Source organism: Schistocerca piceifrons, chromosome 2 (genome assembly GCF_021461385.2).
Source record: "Schistocerca piceifrons isolate TAMUIC-IGC-003096 chromosome 2, iqSchPice1.1, whole genome shotgun sequence".
Taxonomy (NCBI): domain Eukaryota; kingdom Metazoa; phylum Arthropoda; class Insecta; order Orthoptera; family Acrididae; genus Schistocerca; species Schistocerca piceifrons.
Genome location: NC_060139.1, coordinates 76,707,764 through 76,729,059, shown reverse-complemented (window position 1 = coordinate 76,729,059; position 21,296 = coordinate 76,707,764). Strand labels below are relative to the sequence as shown.

The following is a 21,296-nucleotide window of genomic DNA, read 5'->3' as shown; positions in this document are numbered from 1 at the left end:
TATCTCTATCGCTGGGGCACGCAAGCCCCCCCACCAACAGCAACGTCTATTGTTCTGGTTCATGGGCGGGGGAGGGGTTTGACGACACACAGCAGTATTTTAATTTTCATCATAAAACAAACATAACATATTACACTTCTTTACTGCAAAGATGTTCTAGAAAACTGAGACATTTGGTGCCAATTAGAAACAGATATTTTTTAAATTCAGAAGAATAACCTGACATCTCTCAACTACACTCCTGGAAATGGAAAAAAGAACACATTGACACCGGTGTGTCAGACCCACCATACTTGCTCCGGACACTGCGAGAGGGCTGTACAAGCAATGATCACACGCACGGCACAGTGGACACACCAGGAACCGCGGTGTTGGCCGTCGAATGGCGCTAGCTGCGCAGCATTTGTGCACCGCCGCCGTCAGTGTCAGCCAGTTTGCCGTGGCATACGGAGCTCCATCGCAGTCTTTAACACTGGTAGCATGCCGCGACAGCGTGGACGTGAACCGTATGTGCAGTTGACGGACTTTGAGCGAGGGCGTATAGTGGGCATGCGGGAGGCCGGGTGGACGTACCGCCGAATTGCTCAACACGTGGGGCGTGAGGTCTCCACAGTACATCGATGTTGTCGCCAGTGGTCGGCGGAAGGTGCACGTGCCCGTCGACCTGGGACCGGACCGCAGCGACGCACGGATGCACGCCAAGACCGTAGGATCCTACGCAGTGCCGTAGGGGACCGCACCGCCACTTCCCAGCAAATTAGGTACACTGTTGCTCCTGGGGTATCGGCGAGGACCATTCGCAACCGTCTCCATGAAGCTGGGCTACGGTCCCGCACACCGGTAGGCCGTCTTCCGCTCACGCCCCAACATCGTGCAGCCCGCCTCCAGTGGTGTCGCGACAGGCGTGAATGGAGGGACAAATGGAGACGTGTCGTCTTCAGCGATGAGAGTCGCTTCTGCCTTGGTGCCAATGATGGTCGTATGCGTGTTTGGCGCCGTGCAGGTGAGCGCCACAATCAGGACTGCATACGACCGAGGCACACAGGGCCAACACCCGACATCATGGTGTGGGGAGCGATCTCCTACACTGGCCGTACACCACTGGTGATCGTCGAGGGGACACTGAATAGTGCACGGTACATCCAAACCGTCATCGAACCCATCGTTCTACCATTCCTAGACCGGCAAGGGAACTTGCTGTTCCAACAGGACAATGCACGTTCGCATGTATCCCGTGCCACCCAACGTGCTCTAGAAGGTGTAAGTCAACTACCCTGGCCAACAAGATCTCCGGATCTGTCCCCCATTGAGCATGTTTGGGACTGGATGAAGCGTCGTCTCACGCGGTCTGCACGTCCAGCACGAACGCTGGTCCAACTGAGGCGCCAGGTGGAAATGGCATGGCAAGCCGTTCCACAGGACTACATCCAGCATCTCTACGTTCGTCCCCATGGGAGAATAGCAGCCTGAATTGCTGCGAAAGGTGGATATACACTGTACTAGTGCCGACATTGTGCATGCTCTGTTGCCTGTGTCTATGTGCCTGTGGTTCTGTCAGTGTGATCATGTGATGTATCTGACCCCAGGAATGTGTCAATAAAGTTTCCCCTTCCTGGGACAATGAATTCACGGTGTTCTTATTTCAATTTCCAGGAGTGTACGTGAACTGTGTTTACATTCTGTAAGAAGTCATATTACTGCACTCTCGCTGCCAAGTGTGAGTTTATTTGGTCCTTACAGTTACAACTGAACAAGACTGTAGCCATTTCATTATTTATCTGAAAGCTGAGTCACGGGAGCTGTAGTGCTTTATGTTCTTTTGGCGTTTGTTGCCAGCTCTGACGTTGTTACTTTGGTAAAATTTGGAAGTAAAACTGTTTTTTTTAGTCTGAATAATCAAAATTACTGGTCAAAATTATGAAAAGGAGATCCCTGAGAACTGTTTTCTTCACATAGGGCTCAGTTCGCGACAGATGTAAGTAACACAGCAAGTTATGACTTGATTTCGTTACAATACCAAGTCGTTTTCTTCACTAAATTCTGTGCTAGCGTGTTAGCAACTTGTTCTGAAGACGGGAAAATCTCAACACGTAAATCCACAAGTTGTTATCTCGTGAAACTCAGCTTGCACTGTTCGCCAATGGTACTCTGAAGGTTGGAGATAACAGCGCTGAGGTTGATGCAGTGTTCATCATCTGCCGAAATGTGTTCCGTAGAATGGTATAAGGTCACCTGATTAACTGAGTATGAGACCAGCTAAGGAGGAAGATTAAGTAAGGTTTAACGTCCCGTCGGCGACGTCATCAGTAACGGGGAAGTGCAAGTCCGGATTGAGGAAAGAAGTCGGCTGTGCCGTTTCAAAGGGACCCGGCCGGGAATGGCCTTTAGCGATTTAGTTAATTTGTCGAAAACTTGAACCGGTAGGGAAGGTCAGGAATTTTAATCGCCGTTCTCAAGTATGCAATGAAACTGTATAGCCACTGCTACAGCTCTCTTATTACCATATTTTCGATTCTGTTGAACATTTCCTAACAAACAAATCTGAGCTCCTCTTCCATAAGTATGAATAAAAGTAATGTCCCACTTTTTTCTCATAACATATTTATTGTTAAAGAGTCAGAATTAGGTGACAATGTACATCAACATGTATTGTCCATGTCCTATTTTTCTACGTAATCTCCATCACGTTCTATGGCCGTGCGTCAAACGTTGTGGAGAAACATGTATTACCTACTGGTAAAAGCTCTCGTCCTGTAGGCGTAGCCATGTTTTCATTGGATGACTGACACTCTCGTCATCTTCAAAGTGTGTTCTCCGTAGAGATTCTCTCCGTCGGTCTCAAAACGCTCCAAAAATTCCGATGAAATGTCCATTCTTTGAATCTTGTGGTCCGCTGTGAGCATTCGTGGAACCCATCGTGAGACCTCTTTCAATATCCGACAGTCTCGATCATTGCAGATCCACTTCCAATGCTGACCGACAAGCTACCTCTATTTGAGCCTGTATACTGTGTTCATCTCTTGGTCTCCCTCTTCAATGTTTATCCCCCACACTTCTCTTCAGTTCTAAATAGATGATCCCTTGATGTCTTACAATGTATTCCATCACACAATCCCTTCTTTTGCTCAAGCTGGGCTACAAATTCCTTTTCTCCGCAATTCTGTTCACCCCTGTTCTATTCAGTACCTCCGCGTTACTTAAATGATCTACCATCTAATCTTCAACATTCTTCTCTAGCACCTAATTTCAGAAGCTTCTATTCTCTTCTTGTCTGAACTGTTTATCGTCCACGTTTCACTTCCACACAAGGCTACTCTCCAGATGGATACATTCAACAAAAACTGTCTAATATATAAATTTATATTAGATAACTTACTCCTCTTTTTCAAGAATATTTTTCTTACTATTGACAGTCTCCATTTTATATCGTCTTTGCTTCGACTACTATCAGTTATTTTTCTTGCCAAATAACAACACTCATCAATTGCTTTTAGTGTCTCATTACCTAATCTAATTCACTCAGCTCACTCGGCTACATTCCGTTATCCTTAATTTGCTTTGCCTCATGTTCATCTTCTGTACTCCTTTCAAAACATTGTCCATTCCGTCCAACTGCACTTCGATGTCCTTTGCTGTCTCCGAGAGAATTACGATGTTATTTGAAAACATCAAAATGTTTATTCTTTCACCTTGAATTTTACATCCTTCTCTATATTTTTCTTTGGTTTTCTTTACTGCTTGCTCAATGTACAGATTGAGTAACATCGGGGATAAGCTAAAACCCTGTCTCACTTCTCTCTCAACCACTGCTTCCGTTTCATGGCCTTTAACTCTTATAATTGTCCTTTGATTTCTTAACAAGTTGTAATAATATGACAAACAACTACTGCGTTACTTGTAATTGACGCTGTTGTTCTTGAAACTAATAAAATCGAGTGAGCGCTCTAAGTTAAGAGTTAGCTTGTGTGTAGCTTAATGAGCAACCGTTAGTGTGTTTATTAATTCATAGTAATCATTACGACTAACGAGGTGCATGGTGATACCCGTGTCATGTTGTGACTGTGGTTTCTCATTATTAACCTAAGGGCTACCAATTCGACTAAATACGTAGAAATTACAATTACGAGCAACTTAAATTCAAAAGACCACATAGATAATACTGTGGGGAAGGCGAAACAAAGACTGCGCTTTGTTGGCAGAACACTTACAAGATGCGACAAACCCACTAAAGAGACAGCCTACATTACACTTGTCCGTACTCCGCTGGAATATTGCTGTGCGGTATGGGATCCTTACTAAGTAGGATTGACGGAGGACATCGAAAAAGTGCAAAGAAGGGCAGTTCGTTTCGTGTTATCGTGCAATAGGGTTGAGAGTGTCACTGATATGATTCGCGAGTAGGGGTGGCAGTCACTGAAACAAAGGCGGTTTTCTTTCTGGCAAGATCTATTACGAAATTTCAATCACCAACTTTCTCTTCCGAATGCGAATATATTTTGTTGTGACCCTCTTACATAGGGAGAAATGATCATCATAATAAAATAAGAGAAATCAGAGCTCGAACGCAAAGATTTAGGTGTTCTTTTTTCCCACGCGCCATTCGAGAGTGGAATGGTAGAGAAGTAGTATGAAAATGGTTCGATGAACCCTCTGCAGGCACTTAAGTGTGAATTGCAGAGTAACCATGTAGATGTAAATCTAGATGTAGATGTAGATCAATGAATTTGTGTGTTTATCAATGCCGCTAGGTGGTGATATTTGTGTGAAGTGTCATACTCTGATTATATAGGTAGAGTTACAAACTGTATGATACCGAAGCCAAGTATGTTGTTGTTGTTTAATTTTCATTGAGATCAGAATTTTATTTTCTTGAAATGTTATTTAATTAAGATCATTGGTCGGATATCTGCCCAAGTCTTTAAATCGTAGGTCAACCGAATGTTTTTATTTTGCATGTCATTTAAGTGTTGTCAGCCAATGGCGGTGTTATTTGGAGTCACAAACAAGTTTAAAACGCGCAGTAGATCACGTTAGTTTTTGAGGCCTCTGTTTCAGGATGAGATCGCTTGTGCCTTTCATTTGTAGTTCGCCATCAGCAGTTCGGAACTTCGTGTCGTCAGTGTTACCGAAGCCGTGCTGGTCGAGCTGAGTCATTCTGTCGTCTGGTGCTAGATTCACTCTGGTGACGCCAGGCGTTCCAGATTCGCGTCGGTTCCCGCAGCTCGAATGAAAGGTGAGTGTGAAGATTAAAAAAAAAAAGATTGTTTTAGTCCCGTTTCGAGTTGCAAAACCCAGTGCTGCACTAACCAGTCACATCTTCTGACGCCGGCCGCTGTGGCCGAGCAGTTCTAGGCGCTTCAGTCCGGAACTGCGCAGCTGCTACGATCGCAGGTTCGAATCCTGCCTCGGGCATAGATGTGTGTGATGTCCTTAGGTTAGTCAGGTTTAAATAGTTCTAAGTATAGGGGACTGATGACGTCAGATGTTAAGTCCCATAGTGCGTAGAGCCATTTCAACCATTTTTGAACATCTTCTGACACCTTGGACAGATGCCAATCATTGTTTGCGTATCGCGAGAGTACAACGAAGTCTGAATCTACGGAAATCGTCGAGTAAATTATCAAGGATATAAGGACACAGAGTGTATCTGGCGATTAATTTAATGAAGTATTGATGCCGAGGGAAGTATATGAATTTACGAAAGAGGTAACTTTGCAAGTTCTCGTCGATCAGTTCTTGGGTACTGCTTTATTTCTCGGGTTTCTGAACCATACAAGGAAGAATTGTTAGAAGCGATAGAGGAAAGCCAAAGCAAAGTTGCTCTCACAACTTCATTAGCAAATGCTGAAATAATGCATGGCGTCACGAATACGTTTTCGTGCTAAATAGGTAGAACTCCCGTTTCAATAACTACCAAGCAAGACCCTATTTCCCCCTACTTACGTCTTCCTCCTACAATACATCATGCCGTTGAAACAGTTGAATTTTAGCTCATATCACTGCTTACTGACAATGGTTCTCATCGCACATCATTCGCAAATTGTACATCACAGGAGAGAAACAATAACGTCACGAAAACTATCATCTGTCATGTATTGTAAGGTACCTTGTAGAGTAAAGGAATACATCTTGGTAACTATTCTAGTACAGTTATTGCGACAAGCTGAAAAAGATACTCATTTACAGAGGAGAAATGCTGAACATTTTCTTGAGTAGTGCTTATACGAATTGTAATTTAATGAGGAAAATTGCTTACCAGAAGGGATTATGTTTTTTATCTTCTGATTTGTCTTATATTCCATCCAGTCATTTATTGTTTTCCGTGCTTGCTCTTCTTGTGAAAAATCTACTTCTTCTGTTCCAGCCTTGAATCTAATGGCAGAATTATTGAATTCTTCCTTAATGTTATAACCATTTTTCATGAATATTCTGTTAGCAATGTTAAGCGCTATGTCTTTACTTTCCTGAAATATGGAAAAGAAATAGACTTAAAAGGTAAGATATTAAAATTGATTTTATATTTATTTTTCACAATACATATGTGGTATCAGTCATAATAATAGACAGTAATGAAAATTCCAGTGTTAATCTTTTCTTGATCATGTCGAAGCACTCTGATCTTTCTTTAAATCCTATGAACCTTTACACCACAGAACACTAAGTTTACAATAAATAAATAAAACACAGCCACAATCAGGAGGTAGTGTACCAAGTTATTTTCTTCCATACTGTATATTAATTATCTTGGCGTAATATTAGTGCAGTATACTTTTTCTTAAGTTTCACTTACATTGACTACATTAACTTCTGCCACTTGCAAGGTAACCAGTTTAATATTTTATTTACCTTTTGGAGACGAAATTATTTGTTACCCATTAGAGTATTCTGTTTTTCATCCAAACTGCTTCGTTTTTTAGTGAATAAATATACTCAGCTATTTTAAACTTAATAGCTACACTTAATGGTTAGAAAATATTGTCTTAGCAATACTGCAACCACTTAGATCTTACTTATGGGCTACCCATAAGAAATGAACCATTGTTTTTTAAAAATGGAGATACTATCAAGTTGAAGTATGCGACCATTTATATGTTTACATAATAACTCAGTCCTAACATTACCAGTTTTGGTTTTGACAACTGTCTGCGAGTTCAGATGAAATTAATCTACTAACAGCTTCATCATGGTATGCACCAGAAATTGTAATATGTAATGACAAATATATTCATGAATTAATTACATCAAATAGTGAAACTTGGCATGTTAAGTCTTAAGAGTAGTATGTGACTTGACATAATGAATTACTATATTTAAAAAAATTGTTATGACACTCTGATTTGCAAGAACCTATGTTTGATAACCAGTCTCAATCACATTTAATGTTTGTCATCATATCTGAAAATTAAATTAAACTTTAATAATCACTATCTCTGTAAACAATGTGATTCAAAGTGTTTAAAATTTTGGTTTTCTAATTTACTGCAATAAACTGATAACATAGACTGACAATATCTAAAATTCCTAATATGGTACTTGATTCATCATGACTTGTAAAAAGCAAAAATTATTTAAAAGGGTAGTAGTCACAGCTGAAAAGTACTTGTGTAAACATTCTATAGCATCTAGTATTTTATTAAACCCACTATGAATCATAAAAACCCATGCATCACGGATGACGGATGAGTAGGGAGAAAGGTTGGAGGGAGAGAGCAAAAGCACAGATTATGTGTGGTATTGAAGTATAACAATGAACTGTCTAAAAATGCCAGAGAATTATTTGAAACTCAGAAGCAATTTCTGTAATGCACCAAATGTTTATATATGAACCATCTTGTTGAAATTCGTAATTAAATTACAACACCCCACCTGAAAACTGAGTGCACACAGTTCTCACCATAGTATGTCTGAGGTATGTTACGTGTGTGTACAGTGGGCTCAGTCTGCCTGTGGCCATGCTGCCACTGACCCACAAGTGCAGCGACCTTATAAGATCTTGTTCAGCCTGGTATAGTAGTAGCAGAATCAGAGAGTTTCCATTGACTTGGCTGTCTGAGTATCTCATCGAAATTCTTAAAGTACATCGAATTCTTGAAGTAAAACAGGAGATGTGTAGTTTACATCGTAGCATCAGACAATGCCTATATATTTGAAATTCTCCCAAGATGTTGAAATAACGTCCCTTAGGTGCTGTTTGTAAAATTTCAAGATGTTTCATTTAGATGATCTTCAGATGTTGTCTTATTTTGTAGTCCAGTATGTTCTTTAAAATGGGTCTCCAACGTTTCATCAGTCTGATCCATACACATTTTGTCATAGTACTTGCATTAAATCTCATACAGACCTGGTACACTAAATTTGCAACTTCATTTATTTTGTCTTAGGTTTAGCTTAAACTGAAGAGTAGATATTGTACATCAGTATTTCAATTTATGTGTGGATTTTAACAGGGTTTCTCATGCATCATTTAAATTGGTTCTTAGTTCTACATTAATCCTATTATGTCTTTTATATATTTCCTTGTTTTATTGTAATACTAACCAATATCTGTGCTTTCCCCCTCTCACTCCCCTGCCCATCACCCACGACACATCAATGTGTATTACGCATAGTGGGTTAATCAAAATTCTGGATGTTACGGAATGGTCGCGTAAATTTCCTTTACTTTACAGCTTTTACTTTCTTTTTAACTCACTGGCTTATACTGCTGGCTCACAGCCAGTCGCAGGTTTCATGTCTGTTATTACACTGCCAGCTGGCAGAGGGACTGAGCAGCTGTAGCTTCATTTTAGTGTTTGTTCTTTTCTGCTAATAGATGCCATGACATGTTGTATACCATTAGAAAGCTGAAAACCGATTTATGTAGCGATGTTACACTCGATTTCTTTCGATATTTTGTGAGTTATAAGTAAAAGTTTTCAGGTTTTGTTAGGTTTATCCCTAAAAAAATCCCATCAAGAAAACATCCTGTAGTGTGAAAAGTAAGAAAGAAGAAAAGTTATATACAGTGTGAGTGTGAGAAACATCTGGTGGCGTTGCACATACTTGTATTTTTTCGATTGTAGCACACCAACAAAAACTCGTGAAGCAGTTTATTTTCACTACTCATCGCTTCAATAAATGGTAAGGTAAGATTTATAAAGAATTCCTATCGAAAAAGTTATATAATTTAAAGAAAGGTGCGTAAAAATATATTGATTTCCGTAAATTTAAATAGTAATTATAGAATCGACTATGGAGGAAAACATTAGTAAGTCAATAGGTTAAATAATTTAAACTCTCCTTATCCATGACTAAACAGATACACTTTCAAGAATTTTATTTTACACATCATCAATCTATGTTATCTGCTTATAAAGTTCAATTAAAAATATACACATTCAATATTTTTGTCTACAGAAACAATGTTATACTGATGTCTAAAAATGATCATTAAATTCTATTGCAACAAGTTATGAAGTGTAACTGTTCACAGTGAGATATAATTCAAAAAATTTAAACTATTGAAGACTCCAACTTGACAATTTGTCACACTTTATTAAGATTGTGCTAAGTCTGAGAGTGAAAAAAAAAATTGATTTTATGAAATTAACTCTTGAATTATTAACACAGTGTTTAAAAATTAGAAGTGCTAATAAATGACTTGCTTGCAAATTGGTCCAAAAATATGCAATAATTAAGACAAAAGATAGGAAACCAACAGATCAAATAGTGAATCAACAATGTGAGATTTCCTGCGTCAAAGCTGAGGTTAGAAATAGTTAGAGTTAGTTGTCAGTTGTACATATGATATTTAAAGATACTTAAGATTTTATCGACATTATAGTTTTTTTGTTGTCAGTAATGTAAATTGTGAGAAAGTTTGGCTTACTGAGAGGCATCAGAAAAAAAACTTAAATCTGTTTAGATGTAAAAGTAAAGGAAAAGGCATACTGCAAAATGTTCAGAAGTTCTATGACAAATTTGTCAATTTAACAAACATCACACTTGTTAATAATGAGATTTTATTTGTTTAAAACGGACTTAAATGTAATCTACAGCCCATATTATTTTACAAAGAGAAAAAGAGAATTATAGCTGAGGTGAAATGTGCTAGCGACTGGGAAAAATCACCCGTAGCTCAAAAATAAGAAAAATGCACGCACCAATAAACTTACTAAAACAGTATAACTACAAATATAAATTAGGAGTTGAAATATTGATAAGATAACAATACAGTGATTGAATATTAAATTAAAGCAGCATCAAGTGTTAGTTAGAAAATGCAATAAAGGAACCACCATAGTGATGATGAGTGAAAATGACTACATATCTAAAACAGAAATTTTTTACAGACAGTGGAATAAAACAAGTAAATAAGGATCCTACAGCGAAACTCCACAATGATTGAAAAACATTTGTCTCAAGATGTTGAAAAGAAATGGTTTCTCGTGTTGAACCTGCAAACTCTAGTCACACAAACAGAGGACAAGCTGGACAAGAGGACTAATCGCAAAGAAAGAACAAATTAACAGATATCTGCCATGTAAGTTAAGAAGTATACATTAATTCAATGAGCACTTCTGTATAAAGAAGATCTATGACTTTCCTGATAGCATCAAACATATTTCAATACCAGTAGATGCACTCCTTGCAGCACTTCACCAAGTAAACTTGTATACAAATATAGCACCCAGCGAAACCATCGATTTCACTAAAAACAGTTTACCAGTACCTGAAACTGTCTCTATATGAGAACTGATAGAGCTAAGGTTGGCCTAAAGTTATTTCATATGTTACCATAAACTTAACAACCAACCAGAAGGTTCAGCAATGGATAATGCTCTCTCCAGTATCATGGCTGAAACGTTCATGAACCAAAAAGAGCAGAAAGTTTTCGTGAAATCCCAGAGTTAGCCAAGAAAATAAACTATTACCAGTATGTTGACGAAAATATTTTAAAATTCAAAGGAACTGTTAATGAAATGAATGATATTGCTCTAAAGCTTAGTGTTATTCACTTTGAAGTAAAACTTACTTTTGAATGTAAATGTAAAGGGCTAATCAATTTCCTTGACATAAATGTCACTAACGAAGAGGATAGACATAAATTCACCATTTACAGGAAACCCAGCTGAATGCATCTCATAATAGGTTCTTCATCATGGCAGTCTGTTCATTTACTGATGGGTACCTCAAGCTACCAGTAAGTGAACAAGCTAGGAAAAATGAAATATAGCTATTCCTAAGCAAGTCGTTGTAATATCTTCAGTCTGTAGGTACAGATATGTAGATTTTGGGTACTCACGTCGTAAAGTTAATAAACTGTTTTTACCAACTCTAGACCTGTATCACACGTTCGTGTTGGTCGTTTAGTTTTAGTTTTTGCTACAATTGGAACGACACTCTGCACACAGAGGCACTTACTTTTATTTTGGAGACATGGCTAGGCAGAAAGGCGAAGAATACCTCTAAATCTAGATACAAAAATTGTATTTCATGCACAAGAACCGTATACAGGATGAGAAATAGTTATCTGCATGTAATCAAAAACACCTGCCTTTTGAAATTCCATGAACAAAAATTTTAATATGTGTTACGAAATTTTTTTCTACTGGTTAAGACTTTAAATACACATGTGTGCACTTTAAATTTTGTAGAACAAATAAATAATTTGGAATTAAAACATTGTAATTTAGAATGCATCTATCAGTAATAACTATTAAACAAATCATGAATACATTATTCTTTCCTTATTTTATCACAGGGAGTGAAGGAGGTAATAATTGGTTATAACGCTGAAGTTGTTACTAAAATGTTTCATCAAACGAAAACAGAGCACAGATGGAGAGCAGGTACTACTGCGTAAATAAGGAACAACAAGTGTAGAAACCTACGTCAATGCTCGTAGAATGTAGAGGAAATGCATCAGATAAAGTAGTTCAAAAGCTTCGGAAAATCACGTTAAGAACAGGGTCTCGTGTAAGACAGCCTCTTCATTTTACGCTAAAACACAATTAAAGTATATAAAGTTGTAAATTTAGTCGATCGGGTAGTCCATCGGGTGGGCCTAAGATTAAGTGCAACGACTGTCGTAAAAACGTATACAGGTCAGTAAAACTAGTAGGAATTTTGAGGCCAGATTTCAAGAACATACTGTACTACGAAACAGTAGGCAAAATATGGAATCATCTAACTGGAACTAGACATTCAGTAGACCAATAGAGACACATCTTGAAATTTTACTCACAGCGCCTAAGGCTGTCGTCACACAGGACAAGGTAGCTACAGTTGACGGCGCGTTCTACGAGTCTTGTTCCGTAATTTCCTGCTGTTTCACGTTGAGGAGCCATTTCGTCATTTGAAACAAAAAATAAGTTCTGCGATATTTCGGCAACGTTCGGCAGTGACAAATCCAATAAGAAGCAAGACTGCTCTTCACGCTACCATCAGAAATTCCGGGACGCCATATTATATTTGTCGTGTTCAGCTACAGCCCTTATTTGGCTGCTTTTATGTTATAATTTATCTCATATGAACATATACTGTTTCTAAGCACCAGCAGACTGAATCTCTTAAGAACGCACCGAAACTGGTACGATTTGTTATAATATGGCTCTGAGCATTATGGGACTTAACATCTATGGTCATCAGTCCACTAGAACTTAGAACTACTTAAACCTAACTAACCTAAGGACATCACACAACACCCAGCCACCACGAGGCAGAGAAAATCCCTGACCCCGCCGGGAATCGAACCCGGGAACCCGGGCGTGGGAGGCGAGAACGCTACCGCACGACCACGAGATGCGGGCATTTGTTTTAATAAAATGACGGGAAACGTCGAAATGCTCGTTCAGGAATTTTCGTGTTAAGTTACGTTCCTGTTACGACACACGTTGTTTTAAGGCAAAGGCACACTGAAGATACAATAAAAACGTGTCGTTCTTGTTACGAATTGTTGGAATTAAATTTCAGTTAGTATCAGATCACCGATTAAAGCCTTCAGAATATCGCAACATAAAAGATACGGTCGCATGTCACAGACGTTCAGTGTAGCATAGTTGGTGGGGAACGAAGACGTGAAACTGTGTTTGGGTTTGGATCCACGTCCCTAGTATACAGATCTTTTTTTCGTCTTAGAGTTTTAGAAAGGTTGTGGGACTTTTGTATCAAACTAATAGAAATAATTTCCGTAATATCTGATGTTACGTAAATATAATAGCACTGTCTACAGTGTGTTTGTCCGATTTTGTGAACCTTTGTAAGCTGATGTCCTTACTGACTGGACATGTATCTTCCTTTTTAATCATATTACATGTTCATGAATACTGAAGTTTTCATTTATGTATATTACAGAAGGAATAACATGACTATCGTGTAGGCATGACTGGCATACGCGTTTTAATAGACCTAGTTCAGTACTTCATTCTCGTAAACAAACAGTGGTATTTGTGAGTCAAATATAGTTGACAGCTGCCGCTGGAGAGCTGAGGTCGAAAATCACATTAACCAGCTCGTCTCTCTTGATGTCGGATTTCGGATTTCTCGCCCGCGTCCACGTAAACGTTAGCTGCCTCGTCTCTTATGAAAACGGTTGGTGGGACATTATTTTAAACTCTTGGAAATACGTGAAATGCAGTGGGTTGTAACCAAACTTTCGGTATTTGAGAGGGGCTCCATCAAAAACGAGTCATCGGAGAACAATGAAACTTTGTGGATACATTTGTAAGGACATGCGAAAGAGAAATAATGAATGAGCCATTTAAATAAACACATTTTAATTTCCTCATGAGACTTGCGTTCCATTTTTACGTTCCAGGATATAAACGTTGCTCAGTAAGACGAACATGTGCACCCACGACAGCCTGGAACTGCAATGAAGATTGTTTGCTGCTACCCGAAACATCTCAGGTGGGATGCTGACCACCTTCCACACTATGCTCATCTTCAATGTGCAACGCATGTTCGTATCACGTTGATAAACCCATCCTTCAGGTAACCCCACAGCCAGAAATCACACCGATTCAAATCTGGTGATCATGGTGGCCACACAGCTTTCAATAATCGGTCAGTGATTCGGTTTTCTCCAGATATATTTCGGAGTAGCCGAATGACCTCATGAGCGGTGCGAGGTGGACCCCCATCGTGCATCAAAGCAGTTGAGTCCAAAGCACCTCCCTCCCTTAGAGCAGGGATCACAGTAAAGTGTGCCGTTTACGCTGCGTGTTCTTAGTGCCTGGAGTCCATCAAAGAAAAATACTGATGTCCTTACTGACTGCCGGCAGGCGTGGCCGAGCGGTTCTAGGCGCTTCAGTCTGGAACCGCACGACCGCTACGGTCGCAGGTTCGAATCGTGCCTCGGGCATGGATGTGGGTGATGTCTTTAGGTTAGTTAGGTTTAAGTAGTTCTAAGTTCTAGGGGACTGATGACCTCAGACGTTGAGTCCCATAGTGCTCAGAGCCATTTGAACCATTTTTTCCCCTTACTGACTGGACATGTATCTTTCTTTTTTATCAGATTACATATTCATGAGCCGGCCACGGTGGTCTAGCGGTTCTAGGCGCTCAGTCCGGAACCGCGCGACTGCTACGGTCGCAGGTTCGAATCCTGCCTCGGGCATGGATGTGTGTGATGTCCTTAGATTAGTTAGGTTTAAGTAGTTCTAAGTTCTATGGGACTGGTGACCACAGATGTTAAGTCCCATAGTGCTCAGAGCCATTTGAACCATTTGAACATATTCATGAACCATTTTTTCCCCTTACTGACTGGACATGTATCTTCTTTTTTACCAAATTACATATTCATGCGCCGGCCACGGTGGTCTAGCGGTTCTAGGCGCTCAGTCCGGAACCGCGCGACTGCTACGGTCGCAGGTTCGAATCCTGCCTCGGGCATGGATGTGTGTGATGTCCTTAGATTAGTTAGGTTTAAGTAGTTCTAAGTTCTAGGGGACTGGTGACCACAGATGTTAAGTCCCATAGTGCTCAGAGCCATTTGAACCATTTGAACATATTCATGAACCATTTTTTCCCCTTACTGACTGGACATGTATCTTCTTTTTTACCAAATTACATATTCATGATCCGGCCACGGTGGTCTAGCGGTTCTAGGCGCTAAGTCCGGAACCGGGCGACTGCTACGGTCGCAGGTTCGAATCCTGCCTCGGGCATGGATGTGTGTGATGTCCTTAGATTAGTTAGGTTTAAGTGGTTCTAAGTTCTAGGGGACTGGTGACGACAGATGTTAAGTCCCATAGTGCTCAGAGCCATTTGAACATATTCATGAACCATTTTTTCCCCTTACTGACTGGACATGTATCTTCTTTTTTACCAAATTACATATTCATGAGCCGGCCACGATGGTCTAGCGGTTCTAGGCGCTTCAGTCTGGAACCGCACGACCGCTACGGTCGCAGGTTCGAATCGTGCCTCGGGCATGGATGTGGGTGATGTCTTTAGGTTAGTTAGGTTTAAGTAGTTCTAAGTTCTAGGGGACTGATGACCTCGGACGTTGAGTCCCATAGTGCTCAGAGCCATTTGAACCATTTTTTCCCCTTACTGACTGGACATGTATCTTTCTTTTTTATCAGATTACATATTCATGAGCCGGCCACGGTGGTCTAGCGGTTCTAGGCGCTCAGTCCGGAACCGCGCGACTGCTACGGTCGCAGGTTCGAATCCTGCCTCGGGCATGGATGTGTGTGATGTCCTTAGATTAGTTAGGTTTAAGTAGTTCTAAGTTCTATGGGACTGGTGACCACAGATGTTAAGTCCCATAGTGCTCAGAGCCATTTGAACCATTTGAACATATTCATGAACCATTTTTTCCCCTTACTGACTGGACATGTATCTTCTTTTTTACCAAATTACATATTCATGCGCCGGCCACGGTGGTCTAGCGGTTCTAGGCGCTCAGTCCGGAACCGCGCGACTGCTACGGTCGCAGGTTCGAATCCTGCCTCAGGCATGGATGTGTGTGATGTCCTTAGATTAGTTAGGTTTAAGTAGTTCTAAGTTCTAGGGGACTGGTGACCACAGATGTTAAGTCCCATAGTGCTCAGAGCCATTTGAACCATTTGAACATATTCATGAACCATTTTTTCCCCTTACTGACTGGACATGTATCTTCTTTTTTACCAAATTACATATTCATGAGCCGGCCACGGTGGTCTAGCGGTTCTAGGCGCTCAGTCCGGAACCGCGCGATTGCTACGGTCGCAGGTTCGAATCCTGCCTCGGGCATGGATGTGTGTGATGTCCTTAGATTAGTTAGGTTTAAGTAGTTCTAAGTTCTATGGGACTGGTGACCACAGATGTTAAGTCCCATAGTGCTCAGAGCCATTTGAACCATTTGAACATATTCATGAACCATTTTTTCCCCTTACTGACTGGACATGTATCTTCTTTTTTACCAAATTACATATTCATGCGCCGGCCACGGTGGTCTAGCGGTTCTAGGCGCTCAGTCCGGATCCGCGTGACTGCTACGGTCGCAGGTTCGAATCCTGCCTCGGGCATGGATGTGTGTGATGTCCGTAGATTGGTTAGGTTTAAGTAGTTCTAAGTTCTAGGGGACTGGTGACCACAGATGTTAAGTCCCATAGTGCTCAGAGCCATTTGAACCATTTGAACATATTCATGAACCATTTTTTCCCCTTACTGACTGGACATGTATCTTCTTTTTTACCAAATTACATATTCATAAGCCGGCCACGGTGGTCTAGCGGTTCTAGGCGCTCAGTCCGGAACCGCGCGACTGCTACGGTCGCAGGTTCGAATCCTGCCTCGGGCATGGATGTGTGTGATGTCCTTAGATTAGTTAGGTTTAAGTAGTTCTAAGTTCTATGGGACTGGTGACCACAGATGTTAAGTCCCATAGTGCTCAGAGCCATTTGAACCATTTGAACATATTCATGAACCATTTTTTCCCCTTACTGACTGGACATGTATCTTTGTTTTTTACCAAATTACATATTCATGAATATTGAAGTTTTCCATGAAACTATACCACACGGTGACGCATTGACAACGGAGGGGAACTTCATGAACTTTCTTTGGCGGTGGCTTGTTTTTACTGCGCCAGTGAGCGTGAAGCGTGCTTCATCATTCAACAAAATGGCCAAGGCCACATGTCGCCACATTCAACCCTTGCAAGAATCTTAAGAGCAAAGTCTACCCCGTCACTTAGCCAACAGTGGTGAGTAATGTGAGGTTTTTTACGGATATCATTTCATAATTGTTCGCAGCGCTTTCCGAACGGTGGACCAAGGAATGTTCAGTTGTCCTGACACAGCTCGTGCACTGTTTGGAGACAGCACATTGGGCCCAGCATTCTCAGTCATGGCAACAATATCTTCTTCAACAATTTGCGGCACGATTGGCCGTCAGGCTCCTCCAGGAGCACTTTCCAAATTGCTAGATAGTTCTAACTTCCAAATCATGTTCTTCAACGCCTTTGTGGAAATACGACCTCTCATTATTCATTTAACGCGTCGATACGCGCGACGACAAGCAGCACTATTGCTGTTGTTATGATAAATCAGCGTTACATGTAAAGCCCTGCTCATCTTGTGCTGTCCCGTGTCGACTGTCTGCAACTGCAATGCACACTGATGCTTGTGTTTGAACCCTACGTCGCCGTAACAGCACCAACACCTAACGGCAACTCATGACGCTAACGGTACTAACAACGTAAATCCTGCAGCTCACAGTCTGAACATCATTTCTATGATGTTGTTTACCAATGCCGTAAATAGCTTTCCATCTCCACTAGCTCAAGTAGCGAATGTATAATTATAATCCCGTGTATATGGATTTCGCCTGAAACAAGCTATTAAAATACTCACTCTCCACTGGACTCCAAGAATTCGGTGCACTTCGACAATTTTGACATCATAGTCAGACGGCACAGTCAGCAGAATTTCTCCTATTTTATTTCAGCACCACTAGGCAGAAAAAGACGTTAGCAGTTCGCTGCACTTGCTGGCTACTTGGCTAAAGCATGATATATATCACACACCCCTGGTGAAAATTTCGTGCATTCAGTGTTTTAGATCAGTGTTTTCATTTAATTATGAATTTTAACAAAATGATTCATGTATTAATGACAGGTGCATTACCTAAATTGCTTGTTGTTGTTGTTGTGGTCTTCAGTCCAGAGACTGGTTTGATGCAGCTCTCAATGCTACTCTATCCTGTGCAACCTTCATCATCTCCCAGTACCTACTGCACCCTTCCGAATCTGTATTTGTATTCATCTCTTGGTCTCCCTCTACGATTTTTACCCTCCGCGCTGCCCGCCAATACTAAATTGGTGATCCCATGATGTCTCAGAACATGTCCTACCAACCGATCCCTTCTTCCAGTCAACCTGTGCCACAAATTTCTCTTCTCACCAATTCTATTCAATACCTCCTCATTAGTTATGTGATCTACCCATCTAATCTTCAGCATTCTCCTGTAGCACCATATTTCGAAAGCTTCTATTCTCTTCTTGTCCAAACTATTTATCGTCCACGTTTCACTTCACACTCCATACACTTTCAGAAACGATTTCCTCACACTTAAATCTATAATCGATGTTAACAAATTTCTCGTCCTCAGAAACGCTTTCCTTGCCATTGTCAGTCTACATTTTATATCCTCTCTACTTCGACCATCATCAGTTATCTTCCTCCCCAAATAGCAAAACTCATCCTCTACTTTAAGTTTCTCATTTCCTAATTTACTTCCCGCAGCGTGACCCGACTTAATTCCACTACATTCCATTATCCTCGTTTTGCTTTTCTTGATGTTCATCTTATATCCTCCTTTCAAGACACTGTCCATTCAGTTAAACTGCTCTTCCAAGATCTACCGAGACTAACAAAATTTATCTCGGTTCTGCAATCGGTAGCGCTGGTCAACTAAAGGACGAGGTCAACACAAGGATGCAGGCAGCCCAGATGAAGTGGCGAATGACAACAAGAGACACCTGCGAGCGTCCAATGAAGGAACATCTACCGGACAGTCATCCGCCTGTCGCTCTTGACGGTACCGAATGCTGACTGGCTACTAAAGGAGCAGAACGTCGACTGGAGAAGTCATGGAGACGAACTTGCTCAAGTGGGCATGTGGCATAAGTCCACTGCGTCACGCTTCGAAGGAAAGTGTCAGGGAATGTTTTGCGGTCGCACTGATCCAGAAGAAAATGGGAGACACCAGTCTCCGATGGTGTGGAAATGTGAGCGTGCAGAGAACGACGCTGTTGCAAAGGCAGCGTACAGACTGGAAATCATGGGAAAGAGACCAAGGAGAAGGCCGTGACAGCAACGTGCCCAACTCTGCCCAACGGCATCAAGACACTAAATATTCATCTAGACGTGGCCCACGATCGAATAACAAAACAAAATAGGTACTCCAATTACGAACAACTTAAACTGGAAGGAACACATAGAAAATGTTGTGGGGAAGGCTAACCAAAAGCTGCGTTTTATTGGCAGGACACTTAGAAAATGTAACAGACCTACTAAGGAGACTGCCTACACTACGCTTGTCCGTCCTCTTTTAGAATACTGCTACGTGGTGTGGGATCCTTACCAGATAGGACTGACGGAGTACGTCGAAAATTTCAAAGAAGGGCAGCACGTTTTGTACTATCGCGAAATATGAGAGAGAGTGTCACAGAAATGATACAGGGTTTGGGTTGGTCATCATTAAAAGAAAGGCGTTTTTCGTTGCGACGGAATCTTCTCACGAAATTCCAATCACCAACTTTCTCCTCCGAATGCGAAAATATTTTGTTGTCACCGACCTACATAGGGAGAAACGATCACCAAGGTAAAATAAGGGAAATCAGAGATCGTACGGAAAGATATAGGTGTTCCGCGCGCTGTACGAGATTGGAATTATAGAGAATTGTGTAGGTGGTTCGATGAACACTCTACCAGGCACTTAAATGTGATTTGCAGATCATCCATGTAGATGCAAATGTAGAAGGGCAGGGAATGCTACTACCAGGAGAGACAAAGGCTAAAGAAAAAGAAGAAGATACAAAATGATCAATTTTTTCCTTTGAAACATTTTCACTCTCATTTTAAGTGGCTGTGCTGTATTTGTCAGAACACAGTACCCTTCTACATCTACCCTCCGCAAGCCACTTTACGATGTGTACTTTGTGTAGCAGCTTCACTTCCTCCTCTTCCAGGCGCATATGGTCTGCGGGAAGAACGATTGCTGGTAAGTCTTCGTGTGGACTCGAATCTTAATTTTATCTATTCGTGAGATATACAATATGTGATCAAAAGTATCCGGACACCCCCAAAACATACGTTTTTAATATTAGGTTCATTGTGCCAGGAACACCATATCAGCGACCTCAGTAGTCATCAGACATCGTGAGAGAGCAGAATGGGGCGCTCCGGACTTCGAACGTGGCCAGGTGATTGGGTGTCACTTGTGTCATATATCTGTACGCGAGATTTCCACATTCCTAAGCATCCCTAGGTCCACTGTTTCCGATGTGGTAGTGAAGTGGAAACGTGGAGGGACACGTACCGCACTAAACCGTAAAGGCCGAGTCCGTTAGTTGACTGACAGTGCCGCCGACATTTAAAGAGGGTCGTAATGTGTAATAGGCAGACATCAATCCAGACCATCACACAGGAATTCCAAACTGCATCAGGATCCTCTGCAAGTACGAAGACAGGCGCGAGGTGAGAAATCTTGGACTTCATGGTCGAGCCACTGCTCATAAGCCACATATCACGCCGGTAAATGCCAAACAACGTCTCGCACGGTTTATGGAGCGAAAACATTGGACGACTTGAACAGTGGAAAAACGTTGTGTGGAGTGACGAATCACGGTACACAATGTGGCGATCCGATGGCAGGGTGTGGGTATGGCGAACGTCATCTACCAGCGTGTGTAGCGCCACCAGTAAAATTCGGAGGCGGTGGTGTTATGGTGTGGTCGCGTTTTTCATGGAGGGGGCCCGCACTCCTTGTTGTTTTGCGTGGCACTATCACAGCACAGGCCTACATTGATGTTTTAAACACCTTCTTCCTTCCCAGTGTTGAAGTGCAATTCGGGGACGGCGATTGCGCCTTTCAACACGATCGAGCACCTGTTCGTAACGCACGGCCTGTGGTGGCTACACGACAATAACATCCCTGTAATGGACTGGCCTGCACAGAGTCCTGACCTGAATCCTATAGAACACCTTTGGGATGTTTTGGAACGCCGCCTTCGTGCCAGGCCTCACCAGCCGAAATCGATACCTATCCCCAGTTAGCATTCCGTGAAGAAAGGGCTGCCATTTCCCAAGAAACCTTCCAGC

General features: G+C 41.4%; 1 protein-coding gene across 1 annotated transcript in view; it reads right to left on the bottom strand.

Moving 5' to 3' along the window:
* The window catches only part of LOC124777496 (serpin B3-like), a 61,860-nt gene that overhangs the window by 15,805 nt on the left and 24,759 nt on the right, over nt 1-21,296 (bottom strand). The window contains exon 4 of the mRNA XM_047252939.1: nt 6,257-6,464. Coding sequence (XP_047108895.1) covers nt 6,257-6,464 — 208 coding nt within the window. The remainder of the gene's footprint in view (nt 1-6,256; nt 6,465-21,296) is intronic.